The following is a 24,487-nucleotide window of genomic DNA, read 5'->3' on the forward strand; positions in this document are numbered from 1 at the left end:
CCACATCTAGGTGCCTCCTTCACCTGTAAGGGCTATGGTAGTGGTGTACAGTTGTGGGTAGTGGGGTTGTGGGGGGGGGGGGTGGTTGGGGGGCTCAGCACACAAGGTAAGGGTGCTATGTACCTGGGAGCTTTTTCTGAAGTCCACTGCAGTGCCCCCAAGGGTGCCCAGTTGGTGTCCTGGCATGTCTGGGGGACCAGTGTACTATGAATGCTAGTTCCTCCCAGGACCAAAGGGCTTGTATTTGGTCGTTTCTGAGAAGGGCGTCCTTAGTTTCCATTATTGCCGAAAATCAGAAAAGACCAAGTCTAAGGACGACCATCTCTAGGGACGACCTAAATGTCAAGATTTGGGCATCCCCGACCGTATTATCGAAACGAAAGATGGCCGCACTTCTTGTTTCGATAATACGGATTTCCCCTCCCCTTCGCCAAGACGTCCTGCGAGGATGTCCTCAGGAAAACTTGGGCGCCCCTTTCGATTATGCCCCTCCACGTGACCCTAAGAAATTCTTAAAACAGAAAATTTTCAAAGAGTTCCTAAAAACAGGGATGGAATTCCAAATAGTAGGTAGTTGATTAAAAAAACGTATTCCAAATCGAGATGTCAGCAATTAGCCTAAAGTTAGGTGCCTAAATTCAGACTTGCACTAGTATTATATAACCACAGTTGCACATACAACTGCTGTTATAGAATCTGAATTTAGTATGCATCATCCTATCCCCTAACATTAGGAAATCTAATGAGAATTGCCTCCAAAGTCATGGAGCGACAATTATGGCTTAACTCTAACATGCTAATTAATAGCTGTCCTAGAAGGAGATCCTTAACAAAGAACATGTGTCCTTAATATTTAAAATTATCCCAGTACTTCCCAAAGATTTGTGCTTTGTTCTCTATACCCAGCTATTGGGTTCTCAGAATACCCGCAATTAACGTGCAGAGGTGTGCAGACTCACAGCTTTCATTCTGTTTATGTATGTATGTATTTATTTATTTATTTATGTATTTTATTTATTGCATTTGTATCCCACATTATCCCACCTCTTTGCAGGCTCAACGTGGCTTACAATACATCATGGGTACTGGAAATAGGAGTGCATATACATTAGGTTTACAGAAGATTTGTTTTACATGGTGGTGAATTATATAATGGTGTTCAAGCAAGACATTATAAGACAGTGCTAGAAAGCAAAAGACATTATATTAGTTTTCCATGTCGTTTATTCTAATTTTCATTTTGTTCTTTTTTTTAATATTTTTTTTAAATTTTTTTTTCGAGAGCGATATCATTAGTAGTGTGCAGTCTCCTGAAAAAGTGCTCACTGTTCTCAGTGTGCAGTGTTAAGAACTAATGCTTACTCTTTTAGAAGAGCGTGCCCTATTTATGACAGTAAAGTTTATAAGGTAAGCCTGGCTGCACACTCAAAATGGCTGCCGTGACCTCTACCTGCAGCCTCACGAGAGGTCATGGCAACGTTTTGAGAGCAAAGCTGGCACGGGCAGGAGCCACTGGGGATCGCTCCTACTCTGACTATAGCCCTAGACCACCAGAAATTGTAAGGTAAGTCCAAGGGGGTCTATGGGTGAGTGGATGGAAGCGGAAGAAGTCTGGCTGGCTATTCCTGTTCACTGGTGGGTGGGTGGGGGGGGGGGGGGAATATTGGCTACTTCTGCTCAGTTGTGGAGTGGAGGTTTTAGCCACTGCTGAAAGCAAGCAGTGGGTTTTAGCCAAAACGTAAAAATTCAAAAAGTGTTTTTTCAGCAAGAGCAAAATCACACTGTTAATGGGTTTTCGGTCAGTTTCTGGGGTTAATTCAACCCTCAACTATAAGAATTGGAGCCGACTCTGAGGGTGCTGTGGGTGCTTGAGCACCCCCAATATTGAGAAAATTCCTTGTATGTGTCCAGGGAGGGGTTATTTCCATTGGGCTTAGCACCCCCAATAATTTTGAAAAGTTGGCTCCTATGACTATAAGTAGCTTAATAACCGCTGACTGCTGTGGGCTGAATATCTACCTCCGTGTTTCTGTACCCACAAGTTCTATCAGTGGAATTTACAGCATTAGAACAGAAGTGTAATAACAATGAAACACAACTTGTATCACAGCTGTGTGACCAGTTTTCCTGAGAGTACTGTGAAGTGTATCACACATCCTATTTATACATCTCTGTGTGTGAATATTTATGAACCTCTTATGTACATTCAGATGTTCTCCGGATTTGTCACCTAAGGTGTTTGAAGGTCTTTTTTTTCCCCCTTCTGTGTTTAATGCTGTATATGGTTTTTTTTTTTAATTTTCTTTTTGTATGGGTTGCTCATTATATTATACTTCAGAAAACTGGCCCCATGGACCAGGAACGAGAGACATTACCGAGAGGGGGTTCGAGGGTCCTTCAAATGGGAAAGAATGGTGTCCCTGAAACCAACCTTGAGAGTGAAACACTAAGGGCCTCTTTTACTAAACCACACTAGCGATTCCCGCACGGTAAACGCGATGCAGCCCATTCACAATGAATAGTCTGCGGCGCATTTGCTGCCCCAGCAATCGCTAGCACGGTTTAGTCAAAGCGGCCCTTAGATAAGAACAGAAAAGTTCCCAGCTGTGAGATGGAAGTAACAAAAGCGTAAGTGTCAATATTTGGCCAAATTATTCAGTTAAATAAACCACCTTCAAAGCCTCTTTAGGGGTCCTTTTACTAAGGTGCGCTGAAAAATGGCCTGCGCTGATGTAGACATGTGTACGGACCCATGCAGGTCCATTTTTTCAGTGCACATGCAAAAAAGGCCCCTTTTTTTGGCCAAAAATGGACGTGCAGGAAAGTAAAAATTGGTGCATGTCCATTTTGGGCCTTAGACCGTACTGCCACCCATTGACTTAGCGGTAAGGGCTCATGCGTTAACCGGTCAGTAATCATCAGCGCATGTGCACTGCAGATTACCACACGGTTAGCGCTGCACGCTGGAAATTTTCTAGCGGGCTTAGTGGACGCGTGTAAAAAATGAAATTACCGCCCGAAGCACGCGGTAGCTGGGCGGTAGTTCTGAATTGGTGTGCATTGGGCACGCATAGGCACCTACGCAGCTTAGTAAAAGGGCCCGTTAATGCTATATTAATTTTGTACTAGCAGGAGGAAAGAAAAGTGAGAGATCAAGAGGCATTGAAGGGATGCAAAGAAAACCCAACCAAATTTTATTACCTGGCGCCAAGCGATAACCAGTATCCCTGAGCAATCTGAAGCAGTCCAGTTCATGGTCTCCAGATTCCCATCCCCACTGGTAGAGAATTAAATAACAAGTTCCCATAGCATAATTGAGTGTTTATTGTATCAGTGCTGAGAGACAGGGATTCATCAATCAGATTCTCTGTGTGAATTACAAACATTGTACTGCACCTGCGGTGCGGTGGTGGTGCCGGAGTGCGTAGACCAGTTCTTGATCGGGAGCGATGCAGTTCTGGGCTGGTGGCCGGCTGGTTCAGTTATTCCTCCAGCCTTTCCGCCGGGCCGTTGGCGTCTCTGCATTGTGGGCCTTCTTCCTTGAGCTCCTCCTGAGCCACTTGCCGCTTGGCTTAGTCACCGGACCAGATCGGGGTCGTCTTCTACATTGCCCGTCCCGGCTGCTGCGCGTTGGCTGCTGCTTCGCGTTGGAGAGTTTTTTCGAGTTTGGCTGCACCTTGCTGGGGACTTGCTTCTTTTTGAGTCGCCGGATCCAGCTGATGTCGTCTGCTTCCGGTGTCCTCTTCCACTCTTCAGGCCGCATACTGCTGCTTCTTCTGCACCTCACCTGCGCTTCCTGGGTATTCCTACAGTTCCCAATTATGGATTGCCTTGCCGAGAGCTGTTCAAGCCACTCTGATCTGTCTCAGCATCTGGTCTTCCACGGTCCATTTTAGACCCTCTTGCCTTTTACTTCCTACCCTGTTCCTTTTACCCTATCTAATGTAATTGTAATTGATTCCTGTACATTGTAAGCCACTTTGAGTCTGCTTAATGTGCAAAAAAGTGGAGTATAAATGTTCATAAATATGATGTGGCGGGGGGGAGGGGGAGATAGTAGGGGGGGAAGGGAAGGGGGGGAATGGAGAAGAAGGAAGGGAATAGGGGGGGGGGGAAGGAAACATGAAACACTTGGTTGATGGTAGTTTTTATATGATTTGTATCAGTGTATATTAAAAGGACCGAAGTAATGTATAGGAGTTTAATGGCTGTGCACCTTTGGTTTACCTATATGCAAACACTATCGAACTATGAACGTGTTGGGGAGGGGGAGAGGGGAGGAGAAGGGGTTGGGATGAAAATGGTAAAATGTTTGATGACAGATCTTATCACTCAGTTTGACAGTGGATTTTGATGTCGGCCTTTTTGTTCAGGCTGGAATGGAATGTTTTGTTCTATGTTGTCATCAATAAAAATGTTCAAACATAAATGTTCATAAATAAATAAATATAGCATTACAATATTGTGATTTCCATAAGTACAACCCAGAATAATACATAAATGGCTACACATAATACACATAATAATATTCTACACATAATACTGATTAGTAACATAACACTTGCTAATCTTGTTAACTGGCCTTCACTAATGAGTGATGCTCAATTATGTTGGCAGAAGGTACATCAAATGATATACGCCAGACATGCATAGTTAGCAAAAGTCAGTTAAGAGGTAGCTTGAAGAGGTCAATGTTTGATTCTCATGTCTCGCCGATTTTTGAGGAAAACAAATTCTGCCCAAACCTGTATGATAGTGCTATGCTATGTGCCAGGTATTTTACATTACATCACCGTTATTTACATGACTTCAACGTGGCCATCTCATTTCATTTCTGTACAGAGCTCCGTCTGTATGCCTGCCATGTCTTTCAGTGTGAATCATCGAGTACTTGCTACCACGCTCCCCCACATTCCTTCACTGACTGACTGTACAATTCATAATTGCAGAAAATATAGGCCTATGATTTCCTTCATATCATTCCTGATCAATTACTGTATGCTTAGACTTTGGTAATTCCATAACATATTTAGAAACTGTCATTCTAATCAGTTTTACCTAGGTCTCTTTTCATAGGGTTGAAGCTGGTTTGAGCTCTATTAACATAAGTTGAAATTACTCTTATTACTTTCGACCTAAACTTTAAAGAAATATAGATCCAAGAAAAGGAAATTTTCTAATACCTGTTAAACCAAGACAGGGAATGCTGCTGACCTACTGTCGTCCTCCAAGCTATCTTACACTGTACAATCTGTTACTTGACTATTACATTTACATTCACTTCTTCCTTAAGTAGAGAGGTGTGGTAGCCGTGTTAGTCCACTCTTAAAGGTTATCAATAGAAAGCAAACAAAATAAAACATGGAAAAGAAAATAAGATGATACCTTTTTTATTGGACATAACTTAATACATTTCTTGATTAGCTTTCGAAGCTTCCTTAGAAACCAAGAAATTTTCTAACTGTTTAGGTTCAAAGAATTGAAAATTTTTTGACTGGAATAATATTCGACATATACATGGAAACTTAAGCACAAAGTTGGCCCCTAGGGCCAAAGTCCTTTGACGCATTGCTAAAAAAGTTTGTGTCTCTTCTGCGTTTCTCTAGCGAGATCTGGGTACATTCTTATCTTAGATCCTACAAACAGTGAATCTAAATGTCTAAAGAAAAGTCTCAAAACAGTGTTACGATCCATTTCTTGGGCAAAAGACACCAATGCTGTAGTTCTTCGGGTAATTACTTCCAGTGAAGATTCAATGAAGGATATTAAGTTCATACCCTCTCCCATATGTGCTTGAGAAATTCCAGCAAGATCTTTATTACTCTAAAAATATTGTACCCGCACTATGGGAGATAATAAATCACTCAACATCCCCAAAACCTCAACTAGGTATTTTTTTTACCATCTCCATAGGTGTTATCAGTGGAGACCTAGGAAAATTAGTAAATCACAAATTAAGTCTCCTGGATTGGTTCTCTAAATATTCTAATCTTCGTATGGTAAAATTTCTTTCTTTAATTGAGATTTGACTCAAATTTTCAAGTTTTTGTAAATTTTCTCCAATTTGTTTCACCTCAGAAATCTGTCGTGAATTTATTTGCTCCTGAAATAGCACTGCTTCCGATAAGACCTTAATCTCCACAGAATGCTGTGTAATCAAAATTTGTAAAGAGGAATGCAAGTTGAAAGTCAGGTCCCAGAGTGACTCCATTGTCACTACGGCTGGTTTGTTAATTAACCCCGATGAAAAAACAGGAGTAGAGGTATTGAGGATCTGTTTCAAACCAAACAATATTTTTGAGGGAAATTTCAAAGTTTGTGAGCCTACCAGATCTTCCTTCAACATCTCAGGCATGGGCGGACTCCCTCCCTGTAAATTCTGCTCCTCTTCTAGAAACTGAATTACAGTCTCCGGATCCATGCCTCCTCCTGGCTGCGGGGAGCCACACATACGACGGGACTCAAGGAGACTCCGCCTACACTGTTGGCCAATTCAGATATATCGGCACCAGTAGCAAGGGAAGACTGTCTAGGTACCGTCGTCACCCCATAGCATTCCAGCGTTGCTTGCTGAGGAGGGTGAGTTCCAGTAGGGGTTGAAGGAACTTTCCTTACTTTCCCTCTTCTTTTCCCCATCATACGAGGGTTTCAGAGTCCTCCTCAGCAGTGAATCGGAGTGCTTCTGAGGGCATCTGGTGCAGCAACTCACTATGATGCCATCTTGGATCGCATCTCCCAACCAATTTGAATTTCAGTGAGAAATTTTAGGTCGAAAGTAATAATTTCAAATTATGTTAATAGAGGTAATGGTTTGAAGATTATTACAAATTGCAAATATTATATTGTTTGTGCTGTATAATAATGGAGAACAATAAAGAATAAATCTTAAAAAAAAAAAATAAACTGGTTTGAGCTGTCCTAATAGTATAATTTATGCACATTAGGTTTTCAAGATTATTCCTTGTCTTTTTTCCCCACAGTACAAGTGCCTCAGTCATTTATTATGAAGACAGATACAGATGTTGTAGTTCTACTGATATGAGAAGGCTCATTTTAGATAGTTTGTAGAGAACAGAATTCAGACATCTAAGTTAGGACGTGCTCAGTAGTATTGTCCGATTTGGCTAAGAAGTTTTTGATTTGATTCAGTTCGATTCACTCATATGAATCAATTTTTCGATTTGTTTCAGTTCTTTAAAGCTACTATCAATAAATAGAAAATACAATTCATTTTTCGATTTTTGTTGTTATATTTTAATTTTTGTAAATGTGTTGGTCCCAATTTCTGGGTTTCATGTTCTTCTGTCTTCTCAACTCTTTTGCCAGGGTTTCCTGGTCCATATGGCATTTCTTCTCTGTCCATGTTTATCATTCAACTTCCCGCTGTGCCCCTGCCCCTATCTTCCTTCCAGGTTGATCACCTCCCCTCTCTATATCTTTATGCTTGTCCTGTACAGCAGCACCTCTCTGTGACCATATCCCTCCCCCACCATGTCCAGCATCACATCTCTATGTCCTTATCCCTTCTCATGTTCATCTTCTCTCCTTAGCCTTCCTTCTCTCCCCTCTTGTCCTTCATCTGCCAGGATCAGTATCTCCCTTAATTCTCTCTTGTCTTCCTCTCCCTTTCCATTCAGAGTCTGCCCTCTTTCTCTCCCCTTCCATCCAGCATCCGCTTCCTTCTCTCCCCTTCCATCCAGTGTCTGCATCCTTCTGTGCCCCCTTTCTATGCAGCCTCTGCCCTCTCTCTCTCCAGTCCTCCTCTTCTATCCAGTTTCTGCCCTCCTTCTCTATCCTCCTTCCATCTAGCATCTGCTCTCCTTCTCTCCTCTTCAATCCAGCCTCTGCCCTCTCTCCAGTCCCCACCTCTTCCAAACAGCATCTGCTCTCTTTCTCTCCTCCTTATACCTAGCATCTGCCCTCCTTTTCTGACCTTCCATCCGGTATCTGCTCTCCTTCTCTGCCCCCTTTTCATTCAGCCTCTGCCTTCTCTCTTTTTTTTGTTTCATTTGTACCCTGCGCTTTCCCACTCATGACAGGCTCAATGCGGCTTACGTGGGGCAATTTGCAGGCTCAATGTGGCTTACAATAATCATGAATAGTGGAAATATATTAGAAAATAGACATTTAGTGTTACAGAAGGATCTTGGGCAACATGATAATGATAAAACATGATAGTAGTATAACAAGCAGATATTTTGCTAGTTGTGGCCAGCATGTTTGCTTGTTTTTCCAAAAAAATCCAAAATATCGTTGTAGGCATCACCCAAACATAAATAACAGTCCAGTTCATTAACAGGCTTCAGTGTAGAAAATGAAATAGGGACAAAGTTTGTCCCCATCCCCGTGGGCTCTGTCCCCATCCCTACCCCATCCCCGTGGGATCTGTCCCGTCCCCACCCCATCTCCATGGGACCTGTCCCCACACCATCCCTGCAGTTACTGCAGGTCCCCGTGCCTAAACTAAGAGGGAAGGTGGCGGCAGCTGCTCCCCTGAACCGACCTCCCTCTTCGCAGATTGGCCCCATGGATTCGTTTGTGCGGACACCGACGGTGCCAACAGGATCGGTGGGTGGCAGTTTGGCGGCGTCTGCTATGAATGGAGGGCTTCAGATGCTGCCCCTGCTGGAGGTTACCCTCAGCCCCAATCAACGGGCTCCTCCCCCGCAACCCCAGTGTGTTTCCTCTCCTGAGATGGCGTCGACCCCGAAGCAGCCAGAAATTGGCGCTCCGGAGCTAGCGGAAGCTGGAGAAATCAGCCTGGAGAGAGAAGGAATTCAGGGAGATAAAAGCCCTCAATTAAACCGGGAGAATACATCTTTAATTGCGGGAGGAACGAAGGAGAAGGCTATAGACTCAGAAGTGAGAACGTTATAAGCCAGAGGATTACAAACGCAAGGTACTTTATCCTTTTTAGAAGAGAGACCAGCAGAAATATCCCTGGAAAGTCTTTGGGTATTAATTACTAACTTGGATAAAGCTATATGTCCCCAAATTCAAGATCTTGAGTCCCGGGCAAGGAAAACATAAGAGAAGGCTGAGGGCTTGGAATTGGAAAAAGAAGAAATGTTGGCTAAGATAAATTCAGTGACTGAAAACTCAGAGAAATCACGAGATTTGCAAATAAATATTATAAAAGATGTTCTACTTTGAGAAGAAAAATTGAAAACCTGGAAAATGCTCAAAGATCAAAAAATTTGAGATTTTTGCATTTCCCTAGGGTAGTTATTACTACTCCTAGAGAAATGATAAATAGATATTTGAAAGAAATTCTGGGTTTTACAGACGATATTTTACCTCCAATGACTCAAGTATGAACAACAATTGGATCAATCACTGGATGTTTCCGCAATTTTAGAAACACCAACAGCAGATTTAACAACTTCCGCAACTTTACTAGTTACTCTGGCTTTAACCATGGATAAAACTTGAATTATGAAAAAATTCTTTTAAAACAGAGAGAAAGGTTTCCTAGGACTTAAGGTCCGCATATTTCCCGATGTATGTAAAGACACCCAAAAGAGGCGTAGACAATTTCTTTTGTTAAAACCAGGGGTGCTTCAACTGGGTGTTACGATTTCCTTGTAAATGCATAATTTGTCATCAATCGTTTAAATATGTTTTTAATGAATCTGTTCAATTATCTGAATTCATAGCTGCCAGAAGTTCTATGAGGCAAAGCTCTTAAATGGAAAAGGACACTGTCATATAGATTGGCTCTATTTTCCTTTATTTAATTTAGTTATAATCCCTCTTAGTAGTAAATCTTGGATCAGAGTTGTGAACTTTAGTGTACTTAGTCATAAAGTTAATTTTGGAATGAGTATTTCTTTGTAAAATCGACGAAGGTAACTTTTCTGTTTCAAATGTATAATTTGTTTAAATTTTTTGAAACTAATAAATATAATTAAATATAACATTCACATGGCTAAAAGCAGGTGAGCAAAGTAACCATAATAAATAATAAAGTAAATAGCTAAATAGAGTCAGTGTTAAAAAGTGCCAGGTTAGTAGAGTTAAATGACTTCAGTAAAAGGCAGGAGTTAATTTGTGCTCAGTCTTCCCTTGGGTGTTTCGATTAAGGATGCGTTGCATCATTGGCACTAATGCAGATGGTTAGTAAATTTAGCCTATAAGCACACAGCTTTTTCTATTATTAATGTTGCCTTCATTAATTATCAATAAGCCCCTTGACATGGTATTTTATCTCCTTTATTAGTTACAGGAGTTCAAAGTCTGTAGTGTGGTGCTCAGGGTCCAGTGGTGTGATTTCCCGGCTGATAAGCTCAAATCACCCTGCTTTGAGAAGAGACTATGCTATAATTGCAGTGTAGAAAGCATGTATCATCTTGCCAGTTGAGACAGACGCTATCCTGCCTGTGATATCCTTTTCTGAACCGGTATAACACTTATCCAGGGACGATGATGTCTGTAAACCTTTAGACCGCTTAGCATACTACTACTACTTAACATTTCTAGAGCGCTACTAGGGTTACGCAGCGCTGTACAAAATACACAATACTTCTTCACTGCTCTCAAAAACACATGTGTAAAATTATTGTTGGATAAGTCTAGTTTTGGTCCAATAAAATTCATCATGGTCTCAAAAGAATCCCCATTTCTCCTAGAATAAATACAGGCATGAGAGCCAGACTAGAAATTGCAAGAATTTTGAAAATCAGCCTTTTGCTTACAGCCACTTAGGTACGTGTAATGCTTTATTGCAGAATCTCGCAAATGTTGGGATGAATCATCTACAATAAAATCAAAATGAAGTTGTTACATTTTTATACTAAGCCCCCAAATTTGTTATGCAACTCTTGGAAGCCCAATATTGCCATCCTGTAAAATTTTTAAATAAAATGTAAAGTTGTCCTCTTGGCCTTCCAGATGTTTCGTAATAAACTACCTAAATATCTTTCTCATCGTTTCTTACAGGGCTGGTGTTAGACATTTAGGGGCCCAGGGCAGAAACTGGGGAGGAGGTCCAAAAGCTGGTCTTCAGCCTACATCTCCTTGAACTTAAGTCAAGTTTGGGGCCCTCTATGGTAGGGGGCCCAGGGCAATTGCCCTGTTTACCACACCATAACACCAGCCCTCATTCCTAATTCTTTTGGTCAATATTGTGCTCTAAGTAGCAGTATGGCTACTGTGTGGGTAGCGTGCGCCAAATTGGCTGTACTGCCAGAGTAGCATGGGAGCCTGGCAGAAGTTCCGAAGTTGGCACACACAGTTTCCTGCAGTAGCGAATAATTTTCTGTTTTCTACCATGGGGGTGGGGGGGGGGGGGGCAATCCTGGCGGTAATCAGCAGCACGGTCACATTGCTGTGCACTTCCTGATTACCACACGAGTGGCGGTGTGGGCTCGGGCAGTAACTAGCCGTGTGATCATTTTTATATTATTTACTGCAGACAAAAAAAGCAACACTGGGCCTTCAAGACTGAGACAACAGGAGTAATTTATTGATAAGTGACCCGACACGGTTAATACAGGAGTTTTTATACTCTACATCGTGGCTGTCCTTCTAAATAGGCGAGCTTGGTTTTAAAGGCCTTACCCGTCTATCTTTGGAGGCATTGGACAGATACACATTATAAACCACTTACATCTAAACCCTGACCCCTGAGGCAGGCATTGTTTCATGCCGAAACACGGCCCGTGTCGGGTCACTTATCAATAAATTACTCCTGTTATCTCAGTCTTGGAGGCCCAGTGTTGCTTTTTTTTTGTCTGTATACTTTCTATGTATGCTGTTTACCCTCTCTGTTTGGTCTATATTATTTACTGCCCCATTTTTAAAAAAAAGCCTTTTTCCCACTGTGGTAAAAAGTGGGCCCAGTGCACGCCAATTTCACACACCAAAACTAGCGCAGGCCATTTTTTACCACAGCTGAGTAAAAGGACCCCTAAGATCTAGGGATGGGCATCCGGAAAATGTTTGTTTGTTTTACTCAGTTTCTTTTTGTTTCAGAACAAATGGCGTAATGCATGTAGGTCTGAATTCTATAAATGGCGGTCAAAAATAGGTGGCGGAAAAAAAATCAGTGCTAAGCGCTATTCTATAACGAGTGTGTACCCTTTATAGAGTAATGCGTAGTGCTTATTCTCACGTCTGCTGAAAATTCTCACGTCTGCTGAAAACTGGTGTAAACGCTAGTGTCCAAGATGGGTGTGCTAACCCACTTTTTAAAAAAAAAGTAGGGCACTGGAGGAGTAGCCTAGTGGTTAGTGCAGCGGACTTTGATCCTGGGGGACTGGGTTCAATTCCCACTGCAGCTCCTTGTGACTGTGGGCAAGTCACTTAACCCTCCATTGCTCTGGTACAAAATAAGTACCTGAATATATGTAAACCACTTTGAATGTAGTTGCAAAATACCACAGAAAGGCAGTATATCAAGTCCCATTTCCTTTCCCCTTCCCATCCTATAACTATGGGGTCCTTTTACTGCAGCAGGTAAAAAAGCTAAAAATAGCTATGGCCATACGATAAGATTGCTCTTACTGCATGGCCTAGCGAGGGGGAGGTCTTACTGCTACTCATCGAGGTGGTGGTAAGGGCTCCTGCACTAACCCAGCAGTAACTGGGTAGTGTGCGGAACTGCCCAATTACTGCTCGGTTAGCGCCACGCTAAAAAATACATGCCGATTTTTCCCTAGCATGGGAAATGGCATGCACCGGGGCTGGAAATACCACCAGTGCCCACGTTGGGCTGGTCTGTAGCTTCAGATTAGAGTGTAGTAAACCTGTGCTGGGCTTTCCACCGCTTTGTTAAAGGGCGCCTATGTGTATAACATTTTGGAATGCCCATGCCCCTCCCATGGCCACACCCTCTTTTGAGAAATACACTATGGGAGTTGCATCCTTCCTGTTCACGATCTCGGCGCCGATTCAAAATGGCCGCCGAGAGTTGAAGTCCTGCGAGGTCACTTCAACTCTCGGCGGCCATTTTGAATCGGCACCGAGATCACGAACAGGAAGGATGCATGCTGGGCAGCGCTCCGGGCAGGAAAGAGGGGGCTCTTTCCTGCCCCAAAGGCGGAATAGGTCACTAGACCACCAGGGCAGTAGTAAGTAAGGGGAGGGGAGGCTAGCAACCTGCCCGTTTGTCCGGATTTCTGGACAAACGGGCAGATTGGCAAAACCCGCCCGGTTGCCCGGACATGTCCTCAAAAAGAGGACATGTCCGGGTAAATCCGGACATATGGTAACCCTATACTGGGTCAAACCAATCTATTCAAAGAGGCATCAGTTCGAAGACGTTTGAAATTGAATTTCAAAGTAGAGAAGCTAAAATGTGAAATGCAGAGCTGTGAGTAATTTCATGGCCATGCTCTGAGTGAAGTGGTGTGGTTGCCATGTTAGTGAACTTGTATAGCTAAAAACAGAAATAAATCAAAACAGAGAAAAGAAAAAAAAGATGATACATTTTTTAATTGGACTAAATACATCTTTTGATTAGCTTTTGAAGGTAATCCTTCTTTAGATCGGAAATGAGCAAATGTTGACAAATATCAGAATATATTAGTGAAACACGAAAGCATTCCAATGACAGTCTCACAGGAAGAGGGAGGTGAAGGTTAGGTGAGAAACAGGAAGAGCAGATGGATGGTTGATAAGAGGGTGACAAAGCACTAGCCAAAGGAGTTTTGATCTTGAGTCCTTTGGGAATGAAGTCCTTCTTCTTGAAAATTGTCAGAAAGAAAAGGTGACTGTTCACTTTTGTTCCTTTTTCTGTAAGTTTGCTCGTTTGCTTTTTCATACGGCTGTATGCGGTATCTTCCATCTTGAGCATTGGCGCCGACTCCATGGGTGCTGTGGGTGCTTTAGCACCCCCAATATTTCCCCACCGGAACCGGAAGTTCCCTAGGAGCCAGCCCGCTGCCCGACCTCTTCTCCCACTCCCACAACAGTCCTTCGCCTGCCCCTCGCCTTCCTGCATGCCGCCCATAACTTAAAAGTCATCTAACCGGGGTCCCGGTGGCAGCAGTAGTGAAAGGCGAGCACGAGCAGGCTCGGTGAGTCGGTGCTTCAGCCTGCCTTCCCTTCTCGTTGCTGTCAGCTCTGCCTCTGGTCCCACCCTTGCGGAAACAGGAAATGAGGGCTGGACCAAAGGCAAAGCTGAGAGCAACGAGAAGGGAAGGCAGGCTGAAGCGCCAACTCGCCAAGCCTGCTCGTGCTCGCCTTGCCCTACTGCTGCCGCCGGGACCCTGGTAAGATATGGGCGACATGCAGGAAGGCGAGGGGCAGGCGAAGGACTGTTGTGGGAGTGGGAGAAGAGATCGGGCTGGAACTTGAGTGGGAGGGAGGGGGGTCTGGATCTCGGAGGGGGGTCTGGTACTCAGAGGGAGAGAGGGGGGTCTGGAACTCGGAGGCGGGTCTGGTACGCGGAGGGGGAGGGGAGGTCTGGAACTCTGAGGAAGGAAGGAGGGAGGGATTGTGGTCTGGATCTCTGAGGGGAGGGAGGGGGCCTAGAACTCTGAGGAGAGGGAGGGGGGCCTGGAACTCTGAGGAGAGGGGGGCGAGGGGAGGGGGAGGGGGAGAAATGCACCACCTGTAAAAAAAAAAAAAATTAAACACCCCCAATCATTTTGAAAAGTTGGCTCCTTTGATCTTGAGTAAAGTGTTGTGGTAGCATGCTCTAAATTGGTGGTATTCAACCCAGTCCTCAGAGACCACCTGACCAGTTGGGTTTTGAGTATACACCACATTGAATGTGTATGTGAGAGATTTGCATGAACTAGAGGAAGTGTATGCTAATACATTTCATGCATATTCATTGTGGATATCCTGAAAACCTAGCTGGATAGGTGGTCCCCAAGTACTGGGTTGAGAACCACTGCTCTAGATGGAGTTGAAATGAGTCATTGATTCACATCCTGGGAGTGTAGTGCACAGTGTAGCATGAGGAATCAGTACATATCACCACAATCCATCGAGCTGTAAATCCTGCTGTCCCTCCACCTCCTCTATGGCCTTTCTCACTGTATATGGATAATGTTTGGCTCGACATTGACTTGACGTGACAAAGTGTATCCATGATAATGATGGCAGAAATTCAAAATAATGAGCTAATCCGTATCACTGTTTATTTAGATTTGGCTTACGTTATGAGCAGCATTCAGTTACAGTAAGTATTTCCCTATCCCTGGAGGTCTTACATCTGAGGGGCCTTTTTACTTAGCTGCATTTGCTGCTAATGTGTATCTAACTCAACAAAAATGGCCTAACATGGAATGCACTAAAGTGGCATGTGTTAGTTTTTTTGTATTTTTTGAGGGTCTTTCAGGGGCGGAGACTGACCATTCCTGAGCTAACCAATCAACGCATCTACATTACCATGCCCTAAATGGTTATTGCACACATAATGTGGGAGCCCTTATCGCCTGCTAAATAGTGGTCAGTAAGTGCTCCCACGGTAATTTTTTTTAATGGACATGCACTAAGAGCAATATGAGCGTACACAATGCAATATATAGAAACTTGGGACTTTTATGTCTATGGTAAAAATGACCTATGTGGGAATGAGTCGTATAAGACCATCTGTTACCGCAGCTCAGTAAAAGGACCCCTAGGCTTGCACCTGAAGCAACGGAAGGTTAAGTGACTTGCCCAACATCACAAGGAGAAGTAGTGGGATTTGGATCAGGCTTCTATCAAGATTACCTGGATAAATACCTTTGAATATGTCTCATACTGTGTTTGAATATTGGGTGGCTTTAGCATTTCTTCAAAGCACTTAGACGTACAAAGTTCCATAGTAACCTATGGAACTTTGTAAGTCTAAGGGGTCCTTTTACTAAGGTGCGCCGAAAAGTGGCCTTCGCTGGTGTAGGTGTGGGTATTGAATGCACGCAGGTCCGTTTTTCAGTTGCACCTGCAAAAAAGACCTTTTTTCTTTGGCTGAAAATGGACGTGCGGTAAAATGAAAATTGGTGCGTGTCCATTTTTGGGCCTGAGACCTTACCACCACCCATTCACTTAGCGGTTAAGGTCTCACGTGTTAACCGGGCAGTAATGGTCAGTGCACGTACAAATGCCGATTATTGCCTGGTTAGCGCCACACGCTGGAAAATAAAATATATTTTCCCATGCGCGTAGTGGGCATACATAAAAAATGAAATTACTGCCCGGGTCACACGATAACTGGGCTGTAGTTCCAAACTGGCGCACATTGGGTGCTAACGCAGCTTAGTAAAAAGGGCCCCTAAGTGCTTTGAAAATGAGCCCCTAATTTTTGGCTTAATGCATGGGCTTTCCTTTACATGTTTCGAAACAATAGCATAAGAACAGTGCATTAGTGGCATGCCTGCTATTATTATTATTATTAGCATTTGTATAGCACTACCAGGCGCACGCAGCACTGAACAACTGACACAGAGAGACTGTCCCTGCTCAATAGAGCTTACAATCTAAAAATACAGACAGACAAGACAATTAAGGGCGAGGGAAGTACTGGGTGAGAAGGAACAAGAGGAGGGCAATTGAGTAGTGGCTAGGAGCCAAAAGCAGTGGTGAAAAGGTGGGTTTTCAGCATAGATTTGAAAACAGGTAGAGATGGAGCTAGATGTACAGGCTCAGGAAGTCTATTCCAGGCATAAGGTGCCGCGAGGGAAAAGGAACTGCTACGTGCATCTTACCATCTACACACTTTTGAGTTTCAGAAAGTCACTGTTATGAAAACTATCAAGCGCCATGACTATGTCTGATGTTATGCAGAACATACTCCACCCACCCACCCCTTTCCTTCTCAATTCCACAAAAATGTGGCTTTATCAAATTTTAACTGCCATGGACTAAAACCAAGTCTGTTTGAACGGCTGCAGAATGCAGCGTTTCTCACTTTCCATCTCTTTTCAAGTCTTAAGAAAAGCACAGCTCGAAGATAAGGTCTCTTCAGATGAGTTCATTCTGTAGAGTCTGCACTTGACAGTTTGTTCTTCTTGACTATGACACAGCTCAAAAACGGATCAGATCAAGGAACTGGCAACATCACTCTGAGGGGATTAGAAAGAGGATTATGCAGTTTCTCTACTTGTGACTGGCCATAGCAACAGGTCAAGAGCATAATTCAGTAGGTGACGGCAGCTGAGTGAGAAGTGACAGAGTCTTTACAGATTATGAAGTCCTTCAAATGAATGTAGAAGCTTAGGGTACTGCAAACCCCTCTGGCAGGATTTTGAACACAAAAGAAAGTCAATGGTTTTCTGCTCAGTAGCGTAGCCAGAGTTTAATTTTTAGATGGGCCTGAAGGTGGACTGGGTGGGCAGAGGCTTCGCATTTCCTCTCCACCTGCTACCAGCCCCCCCCCCCTGCCCGCCGCCGCCGCATTTCCTCTCCATTCGCTATCCCCCCCCCCCCCCACGACAGCCCCCTGCACGTGGTCAGTTCTGGTCATTTTTACTGACCTGAAGCGCCGTTCTCCCTCCAGCACCGGCGATTCCCATAGCCAGCCTTCTGCCAGCGCGCGTCGTCGGAGCCTCTTCTCAGGCGCGTCCCGCCTACTCTGCAACTTCCTGTTTTCCACAAAGGTGGGACGCAGGAAGTTGCAGAGTAGGTGGGATGTGCCTGAGAAGAGGCCCCGACGACGTGTGCTGGCAGAAGGCTGGCTATGGGAATCGCCGGTGCTGGAGGGAGAACGGCGCTTCAGGGCAGAAAAAGTGAGCAGACCAAGCAGACGGGGAGAGCGGGCAGAAGAGGCTGGGCAGGCCTGGAGCAAATGTGGCTGGGCCTGGGCCCGTCCAGGCCCACCCATGGCTACGCCTCTGTTTCTGCTATAGATACTAAGTAGGCACAGTACTTTTTAAAATACTTTTTTGACAGTTTAATTTTTCAATTAAGGCAAATGCAATTGTTAAGTTTTTGTGGGCAATTCTGAAACCTCTCAAGGTGTACTGCACGGTTTCTGGAGATTTGATGTGGGGGCTTCAAAATGAAATAGAACTTTCTAATGCAACACAGATTGATTGTATGCCTTTGTAAAAGACCCCCCTGAGTGAGGATGTTTGCAAACGGCAGTAAAGTGGCAACAGGTTCCACAAATGCAGATCCCCTGATAAGCTCATGAAGTATCTTCCTTTGGTCAGGTGCTATCAATCTATTCTGGGCAAGAGATCTAAGGGAACAGGATGGCATATAGTGAGTAAGATAACAAGAAAAGTAAGTTGGCTCCCCCGTTTGTAATATTTTGAAGACCAGAAGAAGTAGTTTCTATGTTATCCTGTGTGTAATAGGTAACCAATGGGCTACTTTAAGATTGGGGGGGGGGGGGGGTTAATATGATCAAATTTCCCAATCCCATTAATGAGCCGAATCACCGTATTTTTGCATCAGCTGCAGCCTCTGGAGATCCCGAACCTTTATTGAGCGAATTACAATAATCCAGTTGATCAATAACTAATGAATGAACTAATGTCTCACATGGGGGCATAAGAAATAAGGGGTCCTTGTACAAAGCCATGGTAAAAGTGGCCTGCAGTAGTGTGGGCACTGAGCCATCTTTTAGTGCGGCTGGGAAAAAGACTATTTTTTAATGGATCGGTAAAAGGGCCTGCGCTAATATTAAAACTAGCGTGCACCTATTTACAGCCTGAGCCCTTACTGCCACCCGTTGATCAGGCAGTAAGGGCTCACGCGCTACCCACGCGGTAACCATGCAACGCACACCAATGTGGGTGCATTGCCAGTTACCACTGGGAACGCCCCCCGCGGTAGAAAATAGAAAATTATTTTCTACTGCAGGATTTGACGTGTGCCAAGCTCAGAATTATCGCTAGGTGCACGTGCTACCCCAGCGGTAGTGCCGATTGGGCGTACTCTACCCGCACATTAGCCCTCCCGCGCCTTTGTAAAAGGACCATTAAGTGCATGGAAAATGTGCACATACTTATATACTTCTTTACCTGACTGTTCATTATATCATCCATGTTCTATATGTATTACCAATTGTATCTGTACTCTGAAATGGCATAAGTCATGACGGAAAATTGTAAGCCACATTGAGCCTGCAAATAGGTGGGAAAATGTGGGATACAAATGCAACAAAGAAATAAATATACAACCTGTGACAAGGCCTTCCTGGAGCAGGGGCGGAATTGCAATATACCGTATTTTTCGGACCATAGGACGCACCTAGGTTTTAGAGGAGGGAAATAGGAAAAATTTTTTTTTCCTTTTTCCCTCCTTTAAAACCTAGGTGCTCCGGTGCGTCTTGTCCGAATCCCTCCCTCCAAGTTCGGGATCGCCGTCAGGGTTACCTCCTCCCCCCCCTCTCCCCTTACTCACGCGATCTTCCCTGGTGGTCTAGTGACGTCGGGGCAGGAAAGAGCCCCCTCTTTCCTGCCCAGCGTGCTGCTCTCCATTCTCCTGTATGCATTGCTGCCTGACGGTCTCGGCGAGATTCATTTTGAATCTCGCCGAGACCGTCAGGCTGCATACAGGAGGATGGAGAGCAGCGCGCTGGCCAGGAAAGAGGGGGCTCTTTCCTGCCCCGATGTCACTAGACCACCAGGGAAGATCACGTGAGTAAGGGGAGAGGTCGTGACAGGGCCGGGGGGGGGGAGGAGGTAACCCTGACGGTGATCCCGAACTCGGAGGGCGAGCGGCCTGCCAGCCAGCCAGCCAAATCTCTACCTTCGGACTATAAGATGCACCCCCCATTTTCCTCCCAAATTTTTGGGGAAAAAAGTGCTTCTTATAGTCCGAAAAATACGGTATGTATTTTATAAATGCGTGGGTAAATGCATAGAGTACACAAACACATTTACACCTACTTAGAGCAGGTGCAAATTTGGGTGGGATTTGTGTGATACTGGAGATGGTTCTAGGAACAATTTTACAAAGGCATCAATGTTGTCTTCAGAAAAGAGGCTTAAACATGTGCCTTTTTGGGTTTCCTTTTTACATTTTTAAAAAAATTTTTATGTATTGAAATGCCAATATTACATCAAGCATTCACTTGGAAAGGAAATCAGAAACAAAGTTAAGAAATATAATCCAATCTTGAATATATCATGTAATTTAGTTATTTTTACCTTGTTTTGTTATGTTTAATTTTTTTTTTTACTGTTTTTTAGATTATGTATGTTTTCTTTGTAAGTCACCTAGGGGCTCGTTTACTAAGCCGCGGTAGGCACTAGACTTGTCAAATTTTATCAGGATTATCTTTTGGTCGAAGCTAATTTCTTTCTTGAAGTAGGAGATTAGTGTAGTGAGAACTGTTTCAGTGCTATAGGAAGGTCTGAAACCTGATTGGGATTTATGTAACAGTGGAAATGATGAGTGATATTCCATTAGCTGGGCAGCAACAATACGTTCCATGGTTTTAGTTAGTAGAGGTGCAGATTCTACTGGCCTGTAGTTGGTAACATCTTTGATTGAAGCAGATATATTTTTTTGGAGTAGGAGTAAGAATAATTGAGTCTATATTCTTAGGGAAGAAACTGTGACTTAACATGAACGAAATAATTGTGTTAAGGAAATCGATGAAAGGTAACTCGGACCAGCATCCAGAGAATGATGAGAAGAGGAATATTTAGTTAGAAATAACTTTACTGTCTCCAGTGATGGGTCAATGAAGGAGGACCATGATCTATCGGCTGCTAGGCCCCCATGTAGGTTTATCGTCTCTTCTGGTAGAGTAGTAGAACTTTCATTAGACTTTATGACATCTTTTCTTATTTTAAGGATTTTGTTCTCGAAATAGGATACTAGTTGTGATGTAGCAGTAGATTCATTTATTTGAGATGTATTCTTTGCATTTAGTAGGGAGTTAATTAAGGGTTCTTTTACTAAGCTGTGGTAAAAAGTGGCCTGTGGTAGTGCGAGTGCGTCTTTCGGGCGTTCGCTGGGCCATTTTTTTACTGCGTCTAGGAAAAAGGGCGTGTGCTAAAATTAAAACCAACGTACATCCATTTTCGGCCTGAGACTTTACCGCCACCCATTGACCTAGCAGTAAGGTCTCATGTGCTACCTGTTTACTGCCGGGTAATTATTTTCTACCGTAGGATTTTGTGCATGCCAAATTCAGAATTACTGCCCGGCTCACATGTCAGCTGGGCGGTAGTGCCAAGTTGGCGTGCACTGTATGCATGTAGGCCCTCCTGTGCCTTTGTAAAAGGGCCCCTTCGTTTGTTGAATTTTTTAGTATTATGAGTAGAACCACCAATTTGTTTATTATAACAGAGGCTTTTTACTTCTCTAACTTTAGTTTTACAGATCTTAATAGCTGATTTCCAACTCTGCTTGTTGAGGTCTGATCTGGCTTTCGCCCACCAGGGCTGCCGAGAGACTGGGCCAGGCCCTGGACAAGGCCGCCCCCGGGGCCCCCCCACCCGAGGTCACCGGGCCCCCTCCACCCGCCACTGGGCCCTCTCTCCACCCCTGGGCCCTCTGCACTGACCTTAAGCGCCTCACCTTCGAAAGTGCAGCAAGCAGCGGCAGACCACTCCTTCCTTCCGTGTCCCGCCCTCGCAGAAGTTACATCAGGTGAGGGCGGGACACGGAAGGAAGGAGTGGTCTGCCGCTGCTCGCTGCACTTTCGAAGGTGAGGCGCTTAAGTTCAATGCCAGGGAGCGACGGAAGGCGGGCCGGACTGCGGCAGTGGCGCCACCCGCCCCCCCCCCCCCCCCGGAGGCCAGGGGAATTTTGTCCCCCCCCCCCCGTCCCCCCCTCCCGGCGGCCCTGTTGCCCACTTTCTCTCAAGTTTATGGCAGTTCCTTTTCAGTATGAGAGTTTCGTGATTAAACCAGGGTGATGAATTTGGGATTACCTGGTTTTAGTTTTTATAGGAGCTAAGTCAACCAGAACTGATTTACATAAATCATTCCAATCAGCGTTCCAATCAGCTATGAAATTGAGTCAGATTGTGGTAAATTCTGGTTATTTAGTATATTGAACCAGGATTTTGTGGAGTCAATTTTGCCTCTGGTTTGAAACGTTGAGGGGGCCTTAGGAATATGATTGATTTTGGTTGATTCCGTCCAGTTCAAGGTGAAAGTTAATTTTTTATTGTCTGACCATGGTACTGGAGACCAAGAGATATTGTCAATATAATAGTTATCTGACTCGTTAAATCTGTAAACCAGTAGATCCGGTAAGTGTCCTTTGATGTGGGATGCAGTATTTTGTGAGCGAGTGAATTTCCATGATGACATGAAGTCAAGGAATCTTCTGATGTCAACATTATTTACGTGATCTAAGTGCAGATTGATATCTCCCACAAGTATTACATTATTATTTTAGAAATAAATTCAGTAAAGGTAGATTCGATAGAAGACAAATTCCTTGGTGGACCACAAAATAGATTAAGGCATATGAAGTAATAATTTCTAAATTCAAGGAATGAGATTGGAGGTTAGTTTAATATTTAAAAAAATGATTTCTAAATAATGGCAATTCTTCCACCTTTTTTTAATGGTCTAGTTTGATGGAGTATTTTGTGTCCTTGAAGACATACATCAAGTAACGTTGGATCATCAGCGAGGTGTAACCAAGTTTCAGCTATCAGTGCCAGTCCAAGATTTTCCTCCCCAATCTACCCTCTAATTAGGTTGGATTTGTTTACTATGGATCTGGCATTTATATATCCGACTGGAATAGACAGAAAGGAAAATGGGGGATAGTTATAACATTTACCTCCCTGTTTACTAAACCCTAGAAAATAGTGTACAAATGTAGGTACTTCACTTAGACATTCTTTTAATAAAGGGCATTAAGCCCTTAACGTGTGGTTAGTACATGCAAACAGGCTACAACAGAACATGCTAAAGCATTTTGTGGTACTTTGCCTGTTTGCACACACTAGCCAGCGTGATATCTATATTTTAGAAAAACATTTTGGAGGTGACATGTCATGGGTGGAGAGTGCGTTATCCAGCTAGCGTGTTCAGATTAGCACACACAAATAGGAGGGGGCTAAATGCTCTTGCATTAACTGTATGGAGGTGCCGCACGCTAATGGTGACATTAGCATTTGACTTGTATTAAACATAAAAACATATGAATAGCCATATTGGAGCAGACCGATGGTCCGTCTAGCCCAATATCCTGCTTCCAACACTGGCCAATCCTGGTCACAAGTACCTGGTAGAATCCCAAAGAGTAGTAAGATTCCATACAGAATCCAAAATCTCCCCCCCCCCCCCCATAAATACCACATTAAATCTGAGCATAGCATGTAGGACAGCCCCACGATAAAACACGCTAAGCCCAAATTTAGGAGCCTAAATTTAGGAGTTCAGTTTATTTTCCCTACCTTTTTAGGGAGACTTTAGCAACTTCTTTGAACCTCTGGGCATTGCCATGCAAACATTCATTGGTCCTTGGTAGCTATGATATGACCAATGCCATAGACCAAGGATTTGTAGCACTACGTCCAGGGGTTAAAGCAGTGGCTTGGAGGCAAATTTAAATATTTCAAAAATATTGACTATGAAATATCATTATAATTGATGGAAGGCATTACCTTTAGCCATGCTGTTATTTTCAATACTACACAGCATACAGAATTTATGAAAATGGTGGTCCATTGTTCTCATAGTACTGTTGGAAATGAGAGTATTAGCTGGCTTTTAAACCAACCCAGTAACTTTGTGGTTGATTGAGCAATTCTTGTCCTGGATGTTGTTGAAAAGTATCCTTGAATGCTAGAAAGCATAACATTAAAAATATATCACTTGTAAAAACAGTTTTCTCTTAAATCTAGAAAGTATCTGGTCAGCTGTTGAAGTCAGAAAACTGTGAGAAAAAAATAACCGTAGATCAAAATTTCTGCACGTTTTTGAGGACCATAATGTCACTCTGACATTTCACAGAATTACTGTATCTTGCTGAGATATATTTTGTTTTCAGGAAATTGTTTCTAATGAAAAAAGAAGCCGGTATATTTATGATTCTATCTTAAAGTCGATCGCTTGGAAATTACTCTTCAGACCTTGATTAACAGTCGTATGGTTTAAAAAGCATTGCTCTGTTTGATTTCCTTAATGTCCGGTTCAATGAAACATTTTCCGCATGCTTCTTTGTCGTTTATGTGTTGTTCTTTCTTGTTTCCTTTCTTTCCTAACCCTTCTAGGAGAATAGAAAGGAATAACTTTAACTGTAGCTGTGATATACGGTGGATTCAGCTCTGGCAGACAAAGGGCGAGGCCAGTCTTGACGGTCAGCAACTTTATTGCATGAACAGAGATGCTATAGTGATCCGTTTGCATGAAATGGACGTCACACAATGTGGTAAGAAACCTGAATTCAGTCCTCTGGTGAACAGCCACAGTATTCAGTAAAGCAAGATCAAATATTCATTTTTAGATGTTTATTTATTTATCTCCATTTATACCTGCTTAAATCTAAATGGTTCACAGTCTAAAAAACATACTTAATCATTGACATATACAACACACAACAAAATTTCACACTACCACTAGATGTGGTCTGGGTTGGTTGATCTTTTTCCTAAAAGGGCCTCAACCATCCAAGAAGAAGCACATCA

The 24,487-nt window shown here is 43.5% G+C and overlaps 1 protein-coding gene across 4 annotated transcripts in view; it reads left to right on the plus strand.

Moving 5' to 3' along the window:
* Positions 1–24,487, plus strand: part of NTRK3 (neurotrophic receptor tyrosine kinase 3) — a 1,282,719-nt gene that overhangs the window by 578,836 nt on the left and 679,396 nt on the right. For all 4 annotated transcript variants that reach the window (XM_030189707.1, XM_030189709.1, XM_030189710.1 and 1 more), the window contains exon 6: positions 24,074–24,231. In XM_030189707.1, the coding sequence (XP_030045567.1) occupies positions 24,074–24,231 (158 nt within the window). The remainder of the gene's footprint in view (positions 1–24,073; positions 24,232–24,487) is intronic.

Source organism: Microcaecilia unicolor, chromosome 1, assembly GCF_901765095.1.
Source record: "Microcaecilia unicolor chromosome 1, aMicUni1.1, whole genome shotgun sequence".
Taxonomy (NCBI): domain Eukaryota; kingdom Metazoa; phylum Chordata; class Amphibia; order Gymnophiona; family Siphonopidae; genus Microcaecilia; species Microcaecilia unicolor.